The sequence below is a fragment of the Lontra canadensis genome, unplaced genomic scaffold, assembly GCF_010015895.1.
Source record: "Lontra canadensis isolate GAN:19392208 unplaced genomic scaffold, GSC_riverotter_1.0 scaffold18, whole genome shotgun sequence".
Classification (NCBI taxonomy): domain Eukaryota; kingdom Metazoa; phylum Chordata; class Mammalia; order Carnivora; family Mustelidae; genus Lontra; species Lontra canadensis.
Genome location: NW_022631012.1, coordinates 12,831,549 through 12,853,319, shown reverse-complemented (window position 1 = coordinate 12,853,319; position 21,771 = coordinate 12,831,549). Strand labels below are relative to the sequence as shown.

Below are 21,771 nucleotides of genomic sequence, written 5' to 3'. Positions count from 1 at the left end.
TTAACAATGACACTTCCATAAATCAAACATGAGTAAGCTGACAATGTCACATACCACTCTTTACCCAGGACAAGCAGTGACTTCATAATCACAAAGATAAGGCACATAATCACAGAGATAAGGTACATTTAAAATCTTAAATACGATTCTAAAGAAGCTCTCAACCCTTAGCAGAGCTTTTTTTTCCTTAGCAGATCTTTTTAAAAGCCCTAAAAATACAACCAAATTTTATTACTACCAATTCCATGCAATCATCCAAATTTTTCCTGCCATAAATTTATCACATACAAATTGTCAGTATAATACTTGAAAGAAAAAAAATACTTGAAAGAAAAGAAGTTGACTATAAATACATGCTGAGCTATAAATAGGATTGTGGGCAATACAGGAAATGAAGAACAAAGTTCAACATTCATTAAAAGAGCTTTTATTCTCTATAAACTATCTTTTATTTTATTTTATTTTATTTTAGATGATAGCTCTTTCATTTTAATTGCTTAGGAAATGTTTAGTGTGAATGACATTTTAAAATCTTTACTGCAATTTCCTTCCCGGTCACCTCCTCTTCAACCCACAACATGTTTAACAAAATTGTTAACCATCTAAATTAGAAATTGTCTTTTAATACGCATTAATGAGATTCTGTGAAAATTCAAGGTTACCAATTCCCTTCTTCCAAAAGGTACTTTTAAAAATGCATATACAGGGCGCCTGGGTGGCTCAGTGGGTTAAAGCCTCTGCTTTCCACTCAGGTCATGATCCCAGGGTCTTGGGATTAAGCCCCACGTCCTCTCTGCTCAGCGGGGAGCCTGCTTCCCTTCCTCTCCCTCTGCCTACTTGTGATTTCTGTCTGTCAAATAAATAAAGAAATAATTTAAAAAATGCATATATGATCAAGGTTTAGCAGATTAAATATCCTTGACTCCCTCTATTTGCTTCTATATTTCTGATAATGTACTATTTACTACTCTCCTGATTATCCAATCTTAACAACCCCCTTGCTAACATTTTATCTTCCAAATGTCCCCTCCATATGCTCACTTAATTTTAGCCATATTGTGTCCCTTTAGATTCAAGGACTCCTCTTGTTTCTCTGGAAGAGCCTCAAAAGACTCAAATTTTCCTCCATATCTTTATATCCAATTATGTCACTCTCCTATACAATGTTAAAAGAGGTCTGAATTTCATCTAGTCATTGGAGAAACACCTTATGAACATCTGGGATAATCAGTAAACATCTTGGAAAAGCCATGCCTATTCTTAGTAGGATTAAATTAATGCTAGAATAAGGCACATTACAATATGATCTAAAGTGTGATTTAGAGACCCACATAACAAAGATTAAAAACAAGCCTCAAAAGGATGGACCTTATAAGCAAGTAACTTAAGGACCCGTCAGAACGAATTTTAAGTTTTCCAAGGAAGGCAACAAAATCTAAACATCTAATGATTTAACATTCAAAATATTAAGCATTTGATAAAAGATTATTAGATATGCAAAGAACAAGCAAATTGTAATCCATTACCAGTTGGAAAATGAGTCAACAGAAACAGGCCCAATAACGACAAAGATGATAAAATTAGTAAACAACAATTTAAAAACAGTGATTATTAATATGCTCTAAGATTTAAAAGGAAAACATAAACTTGATGAAAAGAGAAACAGAAGCTGTATCAATCTTTATAAAACCCAAGTAGAAATAGAGTATAATATTTAAATTGAAAAACTCACTGGGTAACATTAAGAGATTAGATATTCCCCAGAAGAAAAAAAAAAAAACAGTAGTAGACTCAAAGGCATAGCAATGGAAACTATCTAAAATGAAGCATAAAGAAAAAAAAAAAACAACTGGGGAAAAAACAAACAAATCATTAGTGAGTTCTTTCATATAGTATCAAACTGTCTAACATATATGCAATTGGAGTCACAGACAAGGAGAGAGGCAGAGCAGAAAGAATATTTGAAGAAATAATGGCTGAAATCTTGTAAATTTAATTAAAACTATAAATCCATCATTCAAAGAAGCTCGACTCTAAGCAGAATAACACAAAGAAAATCCAAACAGAAAATCTTAAAAGCAGAGAGAGAGAAAAAAGGAAACATTACATTGGAGGGAACAAAGACAAGAATAAGCACACTTTTTATGCGTTAAAGCGCATAAAAAGTCAACTCAGAATTCTGTATCAGTGAAAACACCTCTCATAAAACGTGAAATAAAGACTTTTTTCAGACAAGCATAAAAACGCAACTATTCATTGCCAGCTAACCTCTGTTACAAGAAATGTTAAGCTTCCTCAGGTAAAAACGATACAAAATGGAAAGTTTGATCTACAAAAAGAAATAAAAACCGACAAAACTGGCAAATCTGTATGTAACTATATAAAACTTTTATTCTCGTTATTTAATCTATAAGTGACTCAAGTAAAAATAATAACAATTAATTATGTATATAGCATGTAGATGTAAGAGACAGGGCAACAATAACACATAGGATGATGAGGGAAACAGAATACTGTTGCAAGGATGTCACTTTATGAAATAGTATAATGTTATCTGAGGATGCAATGTAGTAAGTTAAAAATGCAAATTGCAAACACAGAGCAACCACTTAGAAAAATGAGAGGTGGGGCGCCTGCGTGGCTCAGTGGGTTAAAGCCTCTGCCTTTGGCTCAGGTCATGATTCCAGGGTCCTGGGATGGAGCCCCACATCAGCATCGGGCTCTCGCTCAGCAGGGAGCCTGCTTCCTCCTCGCTCTGCCTGCCTCTCTGCCTACTTCTGATCTCTGTCAAATAAATAAATAAAATCTTAAAAAAAAAAAAAAGAAAAATGAGAGGTGTACCTACTAAGTAAATAGTGGAATTAAAATGGAATCCTAAACCAAACCAAACCAAGCCAAACAAAACTTCAAAACTCAGTTCAAAAGAGTGAAGGAATGGGGGAAAAACAAAGAACCATTAAATGGAACAAAGAGAAAACAAATGATAGTACAGAGTCTACTGACTCAACCAGACTGATAATTATATTAAATGTAAAACGTCTAAACACCCCAATTATAAAGCAGAGATAGTCAAACTGAGTTAAAAATACAATGATCTAACCATAAGCTCTCTATAGGAGATGTCCTTTAAATATTCAGGTAAGTTAAAAGTAAAAGGATGAAAAATGCTATCATACTAATTCTATACAAACTCTTTTCAAAAATAGAGGTGGGAATATTTTACAACTCATTTTATGAGGCCAGCATTACTGTAATACCAAAATCAAACAAAGACATTGCAAGAAAAAAAAAAGAACAAATTAATAATTTTCTTGAATGGGGCACACGCACATATACACAAAACATTAATATATCAAATCTACAATCTGTCAGAAGGATAATACATCATGGCAAGTGTTGGTTTTCCCCCACAAGGTTGGTTTAAAAATTCAAAAGTAGAAAAAACTGAAAATCAACAGAATTCACCACATTGACAGACTAAGAAAGAAAAACCATCTCAGTAACGGAAAACAGGCATTTGACAAAATTCAACACCGATTCATGACAAAAATCTCTTATCCAACTAGGAGAAGAAAAACCATTCTCCAATTTGAAAAAGGCCATTCTAAAGGAAATCAATGGTGAGACTGTAACTTTTCTCTAATATCGGAAATATGGCAAGGATGTATATTCTCATCACTTTTATTAAAAAATATACTGAGATCCTGTACTATTCAAGAAGGCAAGAAAAAGAAATAAAACACATCCAGAATGAAAAGAACATCTAAAACTGTCCCCATTTGTAGACAACATTATGGTTTACAGATGGAATTCTAGGCATCTATAAGAAAGTTAATAAAACTAAGGGCCACCCAGATGGCTCAGTCAGTTAAATCTGACTCTTGATTTCAGCTCAGGTCTTGACCTCAGGGTCATAGATCGAGCCCCACACTGGGCTCTGTGCAAAACATGGAGCTTTCCTTAAGATTCTCTCTCTCTCTCCCTCTGCCCTTTTCATGCACCTGCCCCCTCTGCTGGTGTGTTCTCGCTCTCTAAAAAAATTTTTTTCAATAAAAAAATAAAACTAAGTAAAGTAGAATTCCAGAATACAAGGTCAACGTATAATCAACTTTGTTTCTATACACCAGCAGTAAACACCTGTAGAATAAAATTAAATAAAAAATGCCACTTACAGTAGCAGAAATAATTACAATTTTTAAAATTAAATATGTGTAAGACCTATATAATGAAAATTATAAAATACTGTTAAAAGAAATTTAAAAAGACCTAATTAAATGGAGAAATGTATCATGTTCATGGACTGGAAGACTAAATTATCTTAAGATGTCAATTCTCTGGAGTCTATGTAATACCATTCAACTGGAAATTGACAAGCTGATTCTAAAATTTATGTAAAGATGTGAAAAACCTAGAATGGCCAAAATAACTTTTGGGAAAAAAAAAAAGAGCAAAGACAATTTATACTATCTGATTTTGAGATTTTCTACAGAGTTACAGAAATCAAGACAATGTAGTATTTATATAAAGATAGCCTTAGGGATTAAAGGAATGCAGTGAAGCGTCCAGAAATAGAACCACACATGCATATGCAAGTGATTTTTCAATGAAATTACTAAGGTAATTCAATAGGGTGAAAGATAGTGTTTTCAATAAGTGGTACAGAAACAACTAAACATTCAATGGAGAAAAAAAATCTGGACCCTAACCTCATTCCATGTGCAAAATTAACTATAAAATGGACCATTCACCTAATATAAAAACAAAACCTATGGAACTTTAAAAAAAAAAAACAAAACAAAGAAGGGTGCCTGGGTTGCTCAGTAGGTTGAGCATCTGCCTTCTGTTCAGGTCATGATATCAGGGTCCTGGGATTCAGCCCCACATCGGCTCCCGTTCTCTCTCCAGTCCCTCTGACCCTCCCCCTGCTCATGCTCTCTCTAACTCACTATCTCTCACAAATAAATAAATAAAATCTCAGAGTTCTGGGATCAAGCCCAGTCTGTCAGACTACCTCCTCAGCAGGGAGTCTGCTTCTCCCTCTCCCTGTGTGTCCTCTCTTTCTCTTTCAAGTAAATAAATAAAAAATCTTTATTAAAAAATAAATAAAAGAACAAAGGAGAGTATCTTTGTGATCTTGAAGTAAGTGAAAATTTTTTTAGAAACACACACAAAAAACCAAACTATTATGAAAGCAAAAATTGAAAACTAGACTCCACCAAAATATAAAACTTTTCCTCTTCAAAATGCATTATCAAGAAGATGAAAAGGCAGGAGCACGTGGCTGGCTCAGTCGGTAGAGCATAGGATTCTTGATCTCAGGGCTGTGAGTTGGAGCCCTACACTGGGTGTGGAAATTATTTTTTAAAATAACAACAACAACAAAGATGAAAAGGCAAGCTGGTATGGGAGAAAATATTTGCAACCCATTTATCTAACAAAAGATTTACATCTAGAATATAATGAAGACATTTACAATTCAATGGTAAGAAAAATTTTATAATGGGCAAATGATTTGAATAGACAACTCAAAATAAGATCTAGAAATGGCCAATAAGCACATGAATAGATGGTCGACAACATTAGTCCAATGGGGGGGGGGATAAATTAAACCCACAAAGAGATACCAGGGCATACCTACTAGAGTGGCTTCAATCAAAAACATGGACATTACCAAGTGCTAGTGCTATAGGACAGAGGTCAGCAGAGCAGGAGGCTCTAGCCTGCTGCCTCTGCCTGATTTTGTAAATCCAGTTCTGTTGGATCACAATCACACTTGTTCTTTTATATTTTGCCTGTGGCTGTTTTTCTGCTACAACAGCAGAGGTAAGTAGTTATAATTCAGCAATAAAAATGACTGAACTATGGATACATACCACCATTTTGCTGCACAAGAAAGCCAGACATAAAAGACGTAGATTAATTTGTATGAAATTCTGAAATTAATTTGTATGAAACTGTATGAACAAGCAAATTTTATCTATAGTGACAGAGAGCAGATCAATGGTGGCCTGGGGCCAGTGGTTGAGAGAGGGGGGCTCTGGGTACAGGGAACTTTTGGAGGGACAATAACAATGTTCTACAACTTGACTGTACTAGTGGTTACATGAGCGTATATATTTGTCAAAACCGAACTGCACCTGAAATGGTCACATTTTATCTTAATGAAGAGATTACAATAAAGCTGAATAAAAGATGGAAAAAACTTTGGGTTTGGATGGATTTCAGAATTTTTCGGAGTTTTAGAAAATGTGTGTAATGCTATGTGTGTACTGTAGGATCTGTAACAACTCCAACTGGTTTAGTAGCAGCACCCCATATTTAAATACATTAATACATTTTCAGCAAACAAATACTAGCACTAAGTAAAAAAAGTCTAGAAATAGCTACACAGGTCAGGTTTTGTGCACCAATGAATTTTAGAACCAAAGTTTAGAAAAAAAACTTTGGGTGTTCAGAGTGTTTTTGATTTGGTCTTACAGATAAGGGCTCTATAGCTGTGTCTGAACAGCCTGTGTGTCCTAAGAGCTTCTTAAGTGTCACACACTGTTGTCAGGTGTTTGCAGGGTGTATGAAAAAGCAACTCCGTCCTTGTCAAAGATACGAATAGAAAGACAAGGAGGTCCTGCTGACCAGGGCTCACGCGGAGCAGGAGAATCTGACAGAGACAACACACAACACGTAAGGCTGATTTTGATAATTCAGTCGGAGACCAGGAGAAGGAAAGATTAATTCAGTTAGTCTCTCCGGAGATCAGGCTGGAAAGCGAGGCCAGGGTTTTGTCATGGCGGTCTTACATGCTAGGAATTGCACTTCAAAATTTATTAAACCGGACTCACCAGTGATACTCTCCGAGTCTCTGTGATTGATACTCATGAGGGTTTCTTCACCTGTTGGTGATGTGAAAATGGCATTCTGTGATTGATTCATGCAGGATCCTTTCTTGCTTTGGTTGACAAGGGCAGCTTTGGTATGAATCAGAGTAAAGGAAATCCATCAAGCCATTCAATAACAAAATGGATCTGGTCGTACAGCTATTTTCTTTAAAACAGCTTTTTTGGGATGAGTCAAATGACATCTGCAGCAAATGAGTGTTCTCATGTGATTATCATACCCTGGAGAGTCATGACCTAAAACAAAGAACACATCAAGTGACTTTAGAATTCAGCACACTCTTTAATAATAGCAGGCCAATTACCTGGAATTTCTGTCATTAAGAATGTTTTCCTAGTGACACTTACAACATGGATAAATCTCAAAATAATCATGTTGGATGAAAGATGTCAGACAATACGAAAATACATAGTGTCTAACTCCATGTACATAAAATTCTAAAAATGTACACCTATCTACAGTAACAGAAAGCAGATCAGTGGCTTCCTGGGGCTGGCGGAGGGGATTACCAAGGGGCAGGAGAAAAGTTTCAGGGATGAGGAGTATATTCATTATTGTGGTACGTGGTGGTGGTTTCACAATTATATACATGTCAAAACGTATAGGTGCACTCTAATAATAAATTATATAATGTTTAAAAATTTAAAGATAATCAATGTTTAAAGTAAAATAATAATAATAATAATAAATTATGGGGTCTGTAACATATGTAGAAGTAAAATGTATACAATAACAGCACAAAGGCCAGAAAGAGAAAAATGGAAATATACTGTTATAAGGCTTTTACATTACACACGAAATAGTAAAATATCTCTTGAACGTAAACCATGATAAGTTAAAGATGTATACTATACCCTAAAACAACCAATAAAATAACTCAAGTATTACAGGTAATAAACCAACAAAGGAGATGATATGGAATGGTATAGAGTCTCCCCACTCTGGCACTACTAGTATTGGGGGATAATGCTTGGTCAAGTGCCTTGCAGTTCAGCCGTCTGCCAGCAGAATTCTCTCCCCAGACCCTCTCCCAGATGTAAAACCAAAACCATCTTCAGACATTGCCAAATGTCCGCTGGTAGGCAAAATCACTCCCAGTTGAAAACCACTGATACAAAAGGTGCTCAACCTCACCTATGACTAAATAAAAATGGAAAGAAACTACTTTTCACCTATTCCATCAGCAAACATTAAGTTTTATTACATTCATTGTTGGGGAGGGTATGGAGAAGCAGCACTCATACTGTTGATAAAAGTGCAAACTGGTACAAACTTTTTGAAAGGCTGTTTGGCAATGTCTACCAAACTTTAAAAGTGCGCATACACCATAATTCAACAATTCTACCACTAGGAATTTATAATATGGATATACTCACAAAGTGTGACAAAATATAGGCACAAGAATGCCCATATGGTATTTTTTTAAACCATAAACACATGACTGAAGAGAAAATATCCACAAAGAAATGGTTTAATAATGGTACACAAACAAATGTAATGCATTAAATGTGTGTGTACTTGATAAAAATTGTTACCAGTTAGGAGAACTATTTAATACTAATTATAAGTCTGGCTTTATATCAAAAGACAGTCTCTACCAAATAGTCTCTACTTAGCAACTTGCAGCTTCTATTTGTGGCTAACTCATTCTCATGCATACTATTTATAGGCATTGTAAACATTCAGTGTTTTACAAGAGTCACCCCCAAGAAATGGAAGGGAACAAAATAAAGGCATTAAAAGCAACTGAAATATGGTCACTGAGGTAGAAGAAAAAAGCACTCTCAGTAAATACTATGAAAGACAGTTTCAGAGATGAAATGGGCAAGAGAATTAATTATTACAGAAAAGGCAAAGGAGAAATTTGTTTTAAAAAGGGGGTACTAGGACCATAAAATCAATATTAACCTCCTAGAAACCAATTCAGTCAAGAAGTTAGGCCCAAAGCTAAGCTGCAAGGAGTAAGGAAGTGAGACGGTAAGAAAGGAGTTTACTGAGTACAGCCCAGGATTTCCAATACCAACTTTCAGGTTTACACGGACCAGTAAAATTTCAAAAACTTCTGAGGTTATTGACATAGGGTTGCCTTTTTTTTTTTTTGAAAAATACATTTTGTAAGGAAAAAGACATAATGGAATAAACAACAGTTCTTCCCAAAAAAGGAGTTTGTAATTTTATGTTGACATAACAGAAATTTAATTTTTCTATATTTGAATTCAGAAAATTTTAATAAATAAAAAATTTTAAATTCTATACTAAAGGCAACATAAGGAATTGGAGAAGATGTTTGCAAATGATATATCTGAAAAAGGGTTAGTATCCAAAATATATAAAGAACTTATGAAAACTCAACACCCCCAAAAAACAAATAATCCAATTAAAAAGTGGGCAGAAGACATAAATAGGTATTTTTCCAAAGAAGACATACAGATGGCCAATAGACACATGAAAAGATGCTCAACATCACTCATCATCAGGTAAATGCAAACCAAAATTACAATGAGATATCACCTTATACCTATCAAAATGGCTAAAATCAACGATTTTAACAACAGGTGTTAGCAAGGACGTAGAGAGAAAGGAAGGTTCTTGCACTGTTGGTGGGAATACAGACTGGTGTGCTCACAGCAGAAAACAGTATGGAGGTTCCTTGAAAAGTTAAAAATAGAACTACCCTATGATCCAGCAATTGCACTCCAGGTCTTTACCCAAAGAATAAAAAAATACTAATTCAAAGGGATACATGAACCTGATGTTTTTAGTAACATTATCCATAATAGCCAAATTATGGAAACTGCCTAAGTGTCCATCGACTGATGGATGGATAAAGAAGATATGGTATGTACACACACACACACACACACACACACACACACACACACACACACACACGAATATAACTCAGCTGTAAAAAAGACTGAAATCTTGCCATTTGCAATGACATGGAATCTAGAGCATTATGCTAAGCAAAATACATCATTTAGAGAAAAACAAACACCATACGATTTTACTTACATGTGGAATTTAAGAAACAAAACAAATGAACAATGGGGAAAAGAGAGAGAGAGAGAAGGAGAGGGAGAGAGAGGCAAACCAAGAAACAGACTCTTAACTACGGAGAAGAAACTGATGGTTACCAGAGGTTAGTGGGGTAGGGGGAACAACGTGTGAAATAGGTGATGTGGATTAAGGAGCACACTGGTAATGAACACCAGGTGTTGGATGGAAGTGCTGAATCACTATATTGTACACCTGAAACTAATACAACACTGTATGTTAACTAGAATATAAATAAAAACTTTTAAAAATCCCATTTTTTATGTAAAACAAAATTGTCAAGATTGCTGTCAAAACAGCAATCTGCACTAGCCAGTGCAAAATGAAGTAATACTCAAAAGTATTTTTTAAGTACTTTACCTCCAGTTGTCAAAAATTCATTTTCACACCCACAATCAGTCTACTGTATGCAACTGAAGTCTTCCCCATGTACCTTATTGCCCAAATTGCCATTCTTAAATCAACCACTGCAAGGGGAATGGAACTATAATTGGATCAGACCAATAAAGATTTATCTGCCCACCCCCACACCCAGGAACCGGGAGGAGGAAGAAAACAACCTCCCCTGAAGTTTATGACCACCAGGTATTTGAACAAAATCTCAACTTGGGGTTCTGCCATCAAAGAAGTGAGGGAGAGGATGATAATTCTTGAGTAGGCAACTAAAACCGTCTACTACCTAAGTCTTTATGTCACACACGATCTTTAAAATTATCACACTCCAGAGACCCGGATTTATAGATTATAAACCCAGCAGTGTATCTTGAGAAACAGAAAGGTGACACAAATATAAGAATAAATATGCTAGTGTTTAACAGGCCTAGTGCAGGGTCAGCAAACTACTGCCTGAACGCTGAATTTGGCCTGTCACCTGTTTCTGTACAAACTGTGAGCTAAGAATAGTTTTTATATTTTTAAATAGTTGAAAAAAACCTAGGTTAAAATGTTTCCTAATATGTGACAATTACATGAAATTCAAATTTCAGTGTCATAAATGAGAACACAGCCAGACTCATTTGTTGAAATACCGTCCATTTGGTTGTTTTCATGGTACAGTGGGTGAGCTTGGTAATTGTAACAGAGAATTTACAGTTAGGCAAAACCTAACATATTTCCTATCTTATCTTTGTAGAAAAAGTTGGCCAACTGATCTAATAGTAAAATAATTCATCTGTCTAAATCAGTGATTTCTTAGATCAACTTCTTAAACATGGAATTCACCCTTTTAGATACATAAAATTAGATCACTACCTCTTGAGGAAGTTCAGTAAAGAACAAACTTCTACTTTCTATACCTATAACTGTATTTAAAGTTATTTTAATTTCTAAGAAAGCATTTTTAAAAAGCACCAAGTTACAAATTTGCTTATGAAGAAAGAAGTAGAGAGAGGAAGAGAAAGAAGTAGAGAGAGGAAGGTAAAGAAGAAAGAAGAGAGGGAGGAGGAAGGGGATGTAAAGGGAGAGAACAGAAGCAAGTGCTTCTCATACTAGTCCAAAGTGGTTTTTAAACAGAACTAACCATATCTTTTTAAAACAGAACTAATCAAAGACCATTGTGAAAATCTAATGATAGCCTTGGGACATTCTTCCTGCCGGCCACTTAACCATTAGCTGGCTTAATCTTTAATATTTACATTAGCATTCATATTTTTTTCTTTTTTCAATACTTATATGTATTACACAGAAACAAAAACTATGGACTCTAGACCTTTACTCTAGAGGATTGCTTTGAATTAGTTTTGGAGGTAGTATTAACTGTTTAGTGTTAACTCTAAATGCAAGAATAAAGAAAACCAAGTTGAAAATAGAACTAAGTCCATCTTCAGAGTCACGCAGGAAGAATCTGGACCTCCAAGGTAATCCAGGAACCTGCCTAACAAGACAACTGTGCACCAGGTCAGGGATGATCTGCAAATGATATGCTCTTCCTATTGACTCTTTAGAACTCAGTAAACCCTTGGGATATGCCCTGGTCTGGATCTGAGCTCCTCAGCAGGATTAGTGTGGAGTAGCAATGCTGAGTATAAAACAACGTATGCACCCTGGCATTGGACAAGCTTGAATTTTCATCTTACTGACTGGTTTTCTGACTCTGACCACATTATTTAATGGTTCTTCATTGTAAAGGTGGGAGTGATAATTAACTACTCTTGAGAGGGAGAGTCAAGTATGAGAACTAAAAAAAAAAAAGAAAAAAAAAAAAAGAAATTCCTAGTTTGGTACCTGACATTACAGTAGACACTAACATGCTTATTCCCTTCAGCTTCCCCCTTTTGTTTAGGCCTAAAGAACAGATAACATCTTCTGTCTAATATTTCTTAAATTTCTGGCTCAACAGCTCAGAATAGCTACCCTGTTTATGTAATAGATGTAGGCTAAAGATTGAAAAGTCTTCGTATTGAAAGAGGAAAGGAAAAAAGCAATAAAGAGACAAGTGCCTTATAAAGCAAGAATTTGAGGGAGATCATTACTTAAGTTCATTCCTTCAAGGATTCGGGGGAAGAGCTACTATAATAGAAGCTTTAACTACAACTAGTACCTTTATTCGTAGCACAGTAGTTAGTTTCCTGTTGCTGCTGCAACACATTACCACAAATTTAGTGGTTTAAACCAACACCAATTCATTATCTTACAGTTCTGGACACTGAAGGATGAAGTGGTTTTAATGGATCCAAACCAAGGTACTGGCAGGACAGTGCTTCATCTGAAGGCTCTGGGAAAAGTCCACTTCCTGGTCTCTTCTGAGGCTGCACTCCTTGGCTCAGAGCTCCTTCCTTCACCTTCAAAGCCAGTAGCAAGCACAGCATCTTCAAATCTCTCTGCATTCATCGCTATGTAACCTTCTGCCAAATCACCGTCTACCTCCCTCATATAAGGACATCTATGATTACATTTAAGGCCTAACTAGATAATCCAGGATAATCTCCCCATCTCAAAATCCTTAATTTAGTCCCTTCTGCAAAATCCTTATGCCATATAAGGTAATACTCATAGGTTCCAGGGGATTAGGATCTAGGTGTCTTTGGCAGCCATTAGTCGGCCTGCTATAGTGGTTAAGAACATGGATACTGGAGTTAGACTGCCCATATCTGAGTCCCAGTTCCACCACTTACTAGTTGTAGGGCTGGACAAATTACTTAATCTCATTTTTCATCTGTAAAACGGGACTAATAACAAGGTTTACTTATTTGATTGCTACGGGGATTACGTGAGTTATGAGAGGATAATAGGAACACCTATCTCAGAGGGTCCCTGAGGGAATTACATGAGCTAATACATGTAAAGCTCTTAGAACAATGCCTTAGATTATAGTAAGTGCTATGCAAATATTAGTTATTATTTCTATCACCACCAAAGAGTACTATTTTATTATCTTTACTGTTTTTGTGCCTCATACAAAGTTGGGATCAATGTAAACCCTACTCTTAACCACTTAATGGCATCTTCTCTTAACATAAGAAATCCCATTTATTTCCTGCCTTGTAACAAGTGATGTTAGTTTAGTGCCATGAATCATTTTTCTTTCTACCTCTTGAAGCATGAATAAAACAGAAAGCTTGCAGAGCCAGAGTCCTAAATGTAGTAGAAACTGCTGGCAAACTCTGGCAAACACAAACAACACATTTTCAATGCCCCTCCTAGTTTGTACAACATATTCTTAGTACTTCCTTGAGCACCAACTATTTTCTATGCTGGATCTTTATTCACTCTTTTCAGGAACAACTTCATTGCTTTTCTTCAATCAACCAAGCATGCATTATTTAACAAGAAGCCAGCCTTTATAAGTCATGCACATGTAGGAGAAAATAGAGTAAAACAGCCAAGTGACTTATTTAAATAAGAATAAGACTTAAAAAGAACAACCAAAACATGTCATTGGTAGAAATATTGCTGAAGAAAACATGTCTAATGACTTAGCTTAGCCTAGCCATGGAAACAAAGTGGTCAACAGTGTGTGCCAAAATATAGGCCCTGTGCCTTAAAAAGAATCTTACTACTTCCTTAAAATAGCATGCTATGGCCAAAACAGCCTTACAGAAAAGGCTAAAACAATAAGAGAAACTTCATCTTAACAGAAGCACAAAGCCTAGAATTAAAGTAAACATAAGGATTTTTTAAAATATTTTATTTATTTGACAGAGAGACAGAGAAAGAAAGCGCACAAGCAGGGGGAGTGGCAGGCAGAGGGAGAAGCAGACTCCCTGCTGAGCAGGGAGCCCAATGCAGGACTCAATCCCAGGACCCTAGGATCATGACCTGAGCCAAATGCAGATGCTTAAGCAACTGAACCACCCAGGTGTCCCTAAATAAAATCTTAAAGAAGAAGAAGAAGAAGGAGAAGGAGGAGGAGGAGGAGGAGGAGGAGGAGGGGGAAGGAGAGGGAGGGGGAGGAGAGGGAGAAGAGGAAGAAGAAGAAGGAGAAGAAGAGGAAGAAGAAAGTTGGGGAAAGAAGGGTGTGTGTGTGTGTGTCACCACCAAAATCCAACCTGAGGAGTGAGCAGCAGAGCTCACAAAGGCAGAGAGCACAACACCAAGTGTAGCTGCACTAATGTGCCCTAGTATATGACACTGGCTACTCAGCACAGCTGGTCTCCCAGCAGTTGTAACGTTCACCCTTAGGAAATAGGAATTATGCCCAGCAGATACTTTGTCCCTCTTTTTTAGTGATCTTTTTTAAAGATCCGTAGGGTTGGGGCACCTGGAGGGCACAGTCAGTTAAGCATCCAACTTTGGTTTCTGCTCGGGTCATGATCTCAGGGGCATGAGATCAGCCCCAGGCTGGCCTCTGTGATCAGTGCTGCATCTGCTTCAGATTCTCTCTCCCTCTGTCTCTCCTTCCTGCTCTCTCTCTTAAATACATACATTCATACATACATACATACATACATCTTAAAAAAAAAAATCAGTAGGGCTTCAGAATATGAAATATATGGAGGCAACTCTACTTACAAACAGGTTGGATTCCAAAAGGCTGTTTAAATCCATTAGTTTAAAGGTCCAAAAGCATGAGAGATTTAGGCTTACGGGCTCCGCATTTCCTCCTAGCTGTGTATTTTGAGCATTTTAAAAAACTGCCCTGTTTTGTTTACAAAAAACATCTGCTGAGGAAGGGAACCCCTCCCTGCCACAATCTCTACCAACAGAAGGGAGTGAAGCTCTGGCGGCGAAGGAACCTACGCCAGAGCTTTGCCTGCAGATTAGGGAAAACGGTGAACCCACGGTGCCATCTGTGGTTTTTGATAAGTTTCCATAACCACCCTTGCATTCACCATGCTTAGTCTTTAAATTCTTGAACTCCTCACTTTAACTGAATCTTTGACTAAATAGGCATCTCACTTTAACAATGATTCTCTGCCAAAACCATTTCAAACATTCATATTTCTTCACCTGTGCCTGTCACTTGCATAGGTATGTCGTATTTCATGGACTTGTGCTTCAAAATCATCCTTATTGTCTAATCATATATTTAACATGTCTAATTTTCTCACTTTAAATTTTTTACACTATTTCCACTTTTGTGTCCATCAGTCAATCACTAACGCTGCTTTTAAGGACAAAATGGGGTTTGTAATATTTATAAAACCCCTCAAAACCATATACATAAAACAAACATGCTACAAATAATAATAACGGCTGAATTGATAACGACCATCTGATGGCGATCAGCAGAGCTGAATCTGCTCTGTCCCTAGCCAGAAAGTTCCTAAAAATTATACATTTTAAGCAGAGGAGTTTGCATTTAAAAAGATTTATAAGAAATCGTGCAAGAACAGGGCTTTTTATCCTATACATTTAAAGACAGAACTTTAGATGTCTTATGCTTGGCGTTTCATTTCAAGCCAAATATTAAAGGTCTCAAGAAAATTTCAGCCCGATGTCTTGTTTGCAAAGGATAATGAATTTATATCCTCTGAAGTAACCTGGCCCAAACTACTGAAGTGGAAAGGGATACTGTTTCTCTGCACTTTCCTCAACAAATAGTGAATAGCGAGAGAATATGTTACAGTTAATAAGTCTTTGTGATTCATCAGGGTCTTCAAATCACTAAGAACTAAAACCACCGCAGCAACACTGAAGAAGGTTTTCTAGGTAAGGAAACACTTGTGAGTCAATGATCAATTTTACAGAAAAGCAGCCACATTATACAACTGTGGCTGCACATTCCATACTTTACCTTTTATGAAGTTAGGCAAATAATCCAAAAGCAAAACAATATTAAAGGCTTTTTCAAGAAGCAAGGTCTAATCATTATCAAAAGCTGTTTTGTTTCATATTTCGCATTTATATCCTCATCAAAGTACAATGACAGTTATCAAAATACTACTCCAATTACAAGGAAAATGTTAAATCATACTTCTGTAACTACTCTTTGGGAAGTTATAAAAATGGGATTTGAAATAAAATATTAAAAGATAGTATTGTGTGGTGCTTAAATAATCAAATTTCACCCATCTGGCAAATTCACACATCCAATGTGCTAGATACCAGCAATGGCATCTAATAAAAGGTTTATCATTACCGGTGCATTTTATTTTCAAATCTTAGAAGTATGATATTAACAATATTATGTATGATAAGTATGATATTAACAATATTAAACATGTTAGTAGATGTGTCTCTCTTTCCTATTTGGCCTTATGATGAATTACATATATTGGTATTCAAAAGTTGATTAGCACCTTTGTATTTGTAATGGACTATGATGTAACACATACTATATAACCCATTAATTTTTGACAGATTCTTATTTCCTTCTCTATATACCCTAATGAGTAATATTAAAATTGAAAAATCTATACTTAGATAACTTAATCCCTCTATGCCTGTTATCTCATTTATAAAATAGGGACAATCATAGTACATTCCTTCTAGGTTATGTGGATTACATGAGTTAATATTTAAAAACATATATAATAGTACTTGAACAGTAAACATTATTTATGTGTTAAATATAATTTAAAAGTTAAGTAGATAAAGAGGTAGAATTATAAAATAGGAAACAATACCGGGGCACCTGAGTGACTCAGTCAGTTAAGTGTCTGACTCTTGATTTCAGCTCAGGTCATGATCTCAGGTCGTAAGATCAAGTCTGTATTTGTCCTCTGCGTTTAGTGGGGAGTCTGCTTGAGATTCTCTCTCTCCATCTTCCTCTACCCTACCCCTCCCTCTCTCACTAATAAATAAATAAATTAATTAAAAAAATACAACCAATACCATTTCATGATACCTGGTTATCCAGACATAGAAGATTGAGGTTCAGATTAATTGCTACCCTTCCACATTGTTAACAGCTCTACTCTCAAAAAAGCACGTGCTCTTATAAAAAGCATGGCTATATATCTCACCTAGAACTGCAGTTCTAACAATTATTCTAACCTAAGGTAATCCTTTCTTGTCACTAACCACTGGTGTTAGGCAAACTCTTACAAAAATTTCCTCAAATAAAAAGCCTGTCGTGAGAATGCATGATGGGAGTACAGCCATTCAAAGGAACCAACAAAAACTACGTAGTCAAATTAAGTATATACATACCCTAAGATCCAGCAATTTTGCTCCTGGTAATTATCTATCTCAAATAAATTCTCCTATCAGCCTATAAAGAGACATGTAGGAGACTGTCTCCTGTATTGCTATTAGTGATAGTAAGGTGAGGGTCTACTTCCTAAAAACCTGGGTGGCTCAGTGGGTTAAAGCCTCTGCCTTCGGCTCAGGTCATGGTCTTAGGGTCCTGGGATTGAGCCCTGCATCGGGCTATCTGCTCAGCAGGGAGCCTGCTTCCCCCTCTCTCTGCCTGCCCCTATGACTGCCTCTCTGCCTACTTGTGATCGCTGTCTGTCAAATAAATAAATAAAATCTTTATTAAAAAAAAAAAAAAAGAGCAGATTGGTAAAATGTGGTGGATACACACATGGAACAACACAGCCCTAGAAATATGGTGCTCAGGGTATAAAGTAAGAAGCAAAATTAGAGAGCTACCATAACGACATTTACACAATAAATTAAAATTTTTTCTGCATTAAATTTATAGACACATCAAAATGCTTGCCTTGTGGGCTGGGAAGTGAAGGATATTTGGAGCAAGGTATGGGATAAAAGGGGAAATTTAAAAAAAAATAAACTATGGAAACCCTACTGTTATTTAGGCAGACTGCTTCTCATATAATTATTATTGTGTCTCTTCAATTCTTAAAGTTTGAACATGTGCCTGAATAGGAAACATTTGCTTTATATATTACTACCTACCTACTCTAAAGCAATTAGATTTCAACTAAGGAATTTTTTTTTTTAATTTTTTAAGTGAGATTGGGCCTCAATATTGGCATTTTCAGGTGCTTGGTTATCTGGTAAAACTTTGAAGGGAAAACGTTTAAGTTCAAAGACAAGTGTTTAAAAGTAGTGAATAAACTACATTCCATGGGTCAGCAAACTTTTTCTGTAAAAAGCCAGATAGGAAATATTTTAGGCTTTGCAGCCATATAAAGCTTCTATCACCAATTATCTTTGTTGTTTTTTTCAACCCTTTAACAATGTAAAAATCATTTTTAGCTCGTGTAACTGGCTAAATTTGATCCATAGGCTGTAGTTGGTTGACCTCTGGTCTACACCTTAAATCATGGTATTTTGTACCCCAGAATAAAAAACTGTAATGACACCACTTTCATTGAAAATGCAATAAACGGCTGAATAAGCATTAACAACATCATCTTTTCAAAATTCTACTACCAGGCAGGAATCCCATCTTTTACTTGACATTCCAGCGTGACAGTAAGTATCAGAGGAAATAGTATATATATAAAATCCTCAAGATAGAATCACCTACTAATTACACATCCCTAGTTTTATGCCTCTTTCCATCACCCTTTCTTTTTCTCAAACTCACTTCTACAAAAAATAAAAAAAAAATCTACAAAAAACTGGCTTAGAAATATGAAAAAACAAAGCAAATTATTATCCGGAAGTGAAAAATAATTTAGTGATGTCATACGGCAGTCTAGTCAAAGAAAATAGGATAGAAAATAACTCAAAGATACTAAATAAATGCAAACCTCAAAAGGGTACACTTCAGTCTCACATTCACAAACCAGTGTTGATTTACTTCTCCAAGAAAAAGAACAACCTGACACTTAAACTCTGTCTGAAGTCCTATATCCTTTTAGGAGAGCACCCTCTTCTCTGTATGATCTAGCAAAGAGCTACATGATGTTATACGGTATATTCAGTTGCAATATTGCAAAAGCTTTTTCAGGATAGGGTTTTCTTAGAATTTCTAATGAGTGGAGACTGAGTTTAGTATGAGTTATTTAAATATTTGGAAATTTGATAAATGGAGAAACTAAGATTGACTAAAAGGGTTATTATTATCATATTATACCTAATAAGGTACACATTTCATCATCTTAATATATGACAGCAGAGTTCCTCTTAGGAAACAAATGTTTTTTGTTTGAGAAAATACACAGAAAAGCCACTTGTGGAAGGTGAGGCCTTGCAGCATCAAAAGGAAGGCTAAGATGTTCTGCATAAGACTAGGGAAATAACTGTTTTTTCTTTCTCTGGAGAGGGAGAGAGAAGGCAAGGGAAAGAAACCCTATCTAGATGACAGTAGCACAGAGGCCACAAGAATACCAGGAATTTGCAGAAATCTTAGGAATGGTTTTGGTTTCCCCATAACATCAAACTGAAGGTTCAAACCAACCATTTAGCTTTTAAAGAGCCTGTCTGGACACTCAGCTGATATTTGGGTTATAGACATATTAAAATATTTGTTCACGAGAGCAACTGATGTCAAGAATTTATATTCTGAGAATTAATAAAATCAGCAGCTATTGTACTTTAAAATCTTTTTTTAAACAGAAATTTATGTCCTTTTGATTAAAAAAAAAAGGAAAAAAAATTATAGGTCTTCAAAATGAGTAATGCAGAGTAAATGGCATTGTAGAGTTTGGGATTTCCTGTTCTCCTAACAAAAAATAGGGGGAAGCATCTTGAGCAGAGACACTTTATACAACAGATTCCACAAAAGGGTAAGTACTCTATTTCTAGAACCGAATAAATCCTTCCCCAACACATCAGAAAGTATTTTCTTCCAATGTTGACTGGCAAAATTTAGGCAGTAGATTAAATCAAGAGACATCATCACCTGAAAACCTACAGAGTTCACGGGAGATTAGGAATAAACTGAACAGATGTAATCATGCCGGCAGACTTAAGTGTATTACTGTATAATCTGCTCTTCAGAGCTTACCTTCGAGTAAAATAGCTAAGACCCACTGAAACACCATTTGAACACAGCAGGAGGGTAAATACAAAGTTTAAAAACAGAAACAATAGAAGTTAGGGAACCTGTGTCTTCCTTTCTTCTTGACCCTTCTAACAATCAAATGGAAACTTGCTTTTGGTGGTTTAAGATGATCCTAAATCCTTCAGTTATTTTAAACTTGTAATACTTAAAAGCCTTTCAAAGTAGAAGTTTCTAAAAGATGCCAAAAGAAAACTGTAAAGCACTACAGCTCTTCAGATCAACAAAGTAGTAAGTGGCACCAGGACATGCAATCTTATATGACCAGGAACAGGGTGTAACATAAAATGGGGGTGAGTGGTCAGGACAGAATATTATTATTATTATTATTTTTAAAGATTTTATTTATTTATTTGACTGACAGATCACAAGTAGGCAGAGAGGCAGGCAGAGAGAGAGGAGGAAGCAGGCTCTCCGTGGAGCAGAGAGCCTGATGTGGGGCTCGATCCCAGGACCCTGAGATCATGACCTGAGCCAAAGGCAGAGGCTTTAACCCACTGAGCCACCCAGGAGCCCCAAGAAAGAATATTATTAACATATTTATAAACATATATATTTCTAGAATGATTTCTTTTTTAAAAAAAAGACTGTATTTATTTCTTGTAGAAAGAGAGAGAGTGAGCACAGAGGGAGAGTGAGAGAGAGAAACTGAGCAGAGAACCTGATATGGGACTCGATCCCGGGACCCTGAGATTATGACCTGAGCCGAAAGCAGATACTTAACATACTGAGCCATCTAGGTGTCCTCTAGAATGATTTCTAGAATTCTGCATTTCTAGACATATAACCATTTCAGTACTGTAACTCTACAAAGCAAAAAGACGTTCAAGTTACATTGAGGTTTAAATATTAGTCATTGTTTTTCGATCCAGTTGTCAAAATTAACTCCAGGACTTCAAGATAAAGGGGAGAACTGACATGTAATGGAGATTCTGGCTTTTCAGTGAAATTCAGGAACAAAGCAAGCACAGATCCATTTTTTGAGCTCTGGCTATTATCTGCCACTCAGGAGACAATGAAGAGTCTGAGCTTGAATGGCCCAGTAACAGGCAGATGAGAACATTTAGGAACCCTCCCAGTTCCTCAGCATTTTATCATGGGCCTTCTCCTTTCTCTCTTAAGGAATCTCATCTACTTCAAAGGCCTTAATTTCCAATTAGATTATAATTACTTCCCCAGTCTTTACCTTGAGCCGGAATTGGCATATGACTTTAAACTGGAAACTCAAAAATCAGCCTGCAATCAATCCCACAAATTCATCACTTTCCAAACTGAAATTACATCCTTCTCCCATGAAATGTTTTTTCCTCCTTTACTAATTGTTTATTATCAGTCACCTGATCAGCAGAGCCAAAATTCCAATAGACAACTTTCTTCTCAGTACTTGCTTTCCACGTATTCCTGTCCAAGTATTCTCCAAGCCTGTTGCTATGGCCTTAGTTCAAGCCCTTCTCTTTGGCTACCTGGTCTGCCAGCCTGACCTTTTCTACTCTGAGCTAGGGAGTCTCCTGGAATGCCTACTG

At 36.1% G+C, this 21,771-nt stretch overlaps 1 protein-coding gene across 3 annotated transcripts in view; it reads right to left on the bottom strand.

Annotated features, from left to right (window-relative positions):
* The window catches only part of TRAK2 (trafficking kinesin protein 2), a 62,794-nt gene that overhangs the window by 29,929 nt on the left and 11,094 nt on the right, over positions 1–21,771 (bottom strand). For all 3 annotated transcript variants that reach the window (XM_032860075.1, XM_032860073.1, XM_032860074.1), the window contains one exon: positions 6,837–7,127. In XM_032860075.1, coding sequence (XP_032715966.1) covers positions 6,837–6,927 — 91 coding nt within the window. In that variant the 5' untranslated portion in view covers positions 6,928–7,127. The remainder of the gene's footprint in view (positions 1–6,836; positions 7,128–21,771) is intronic.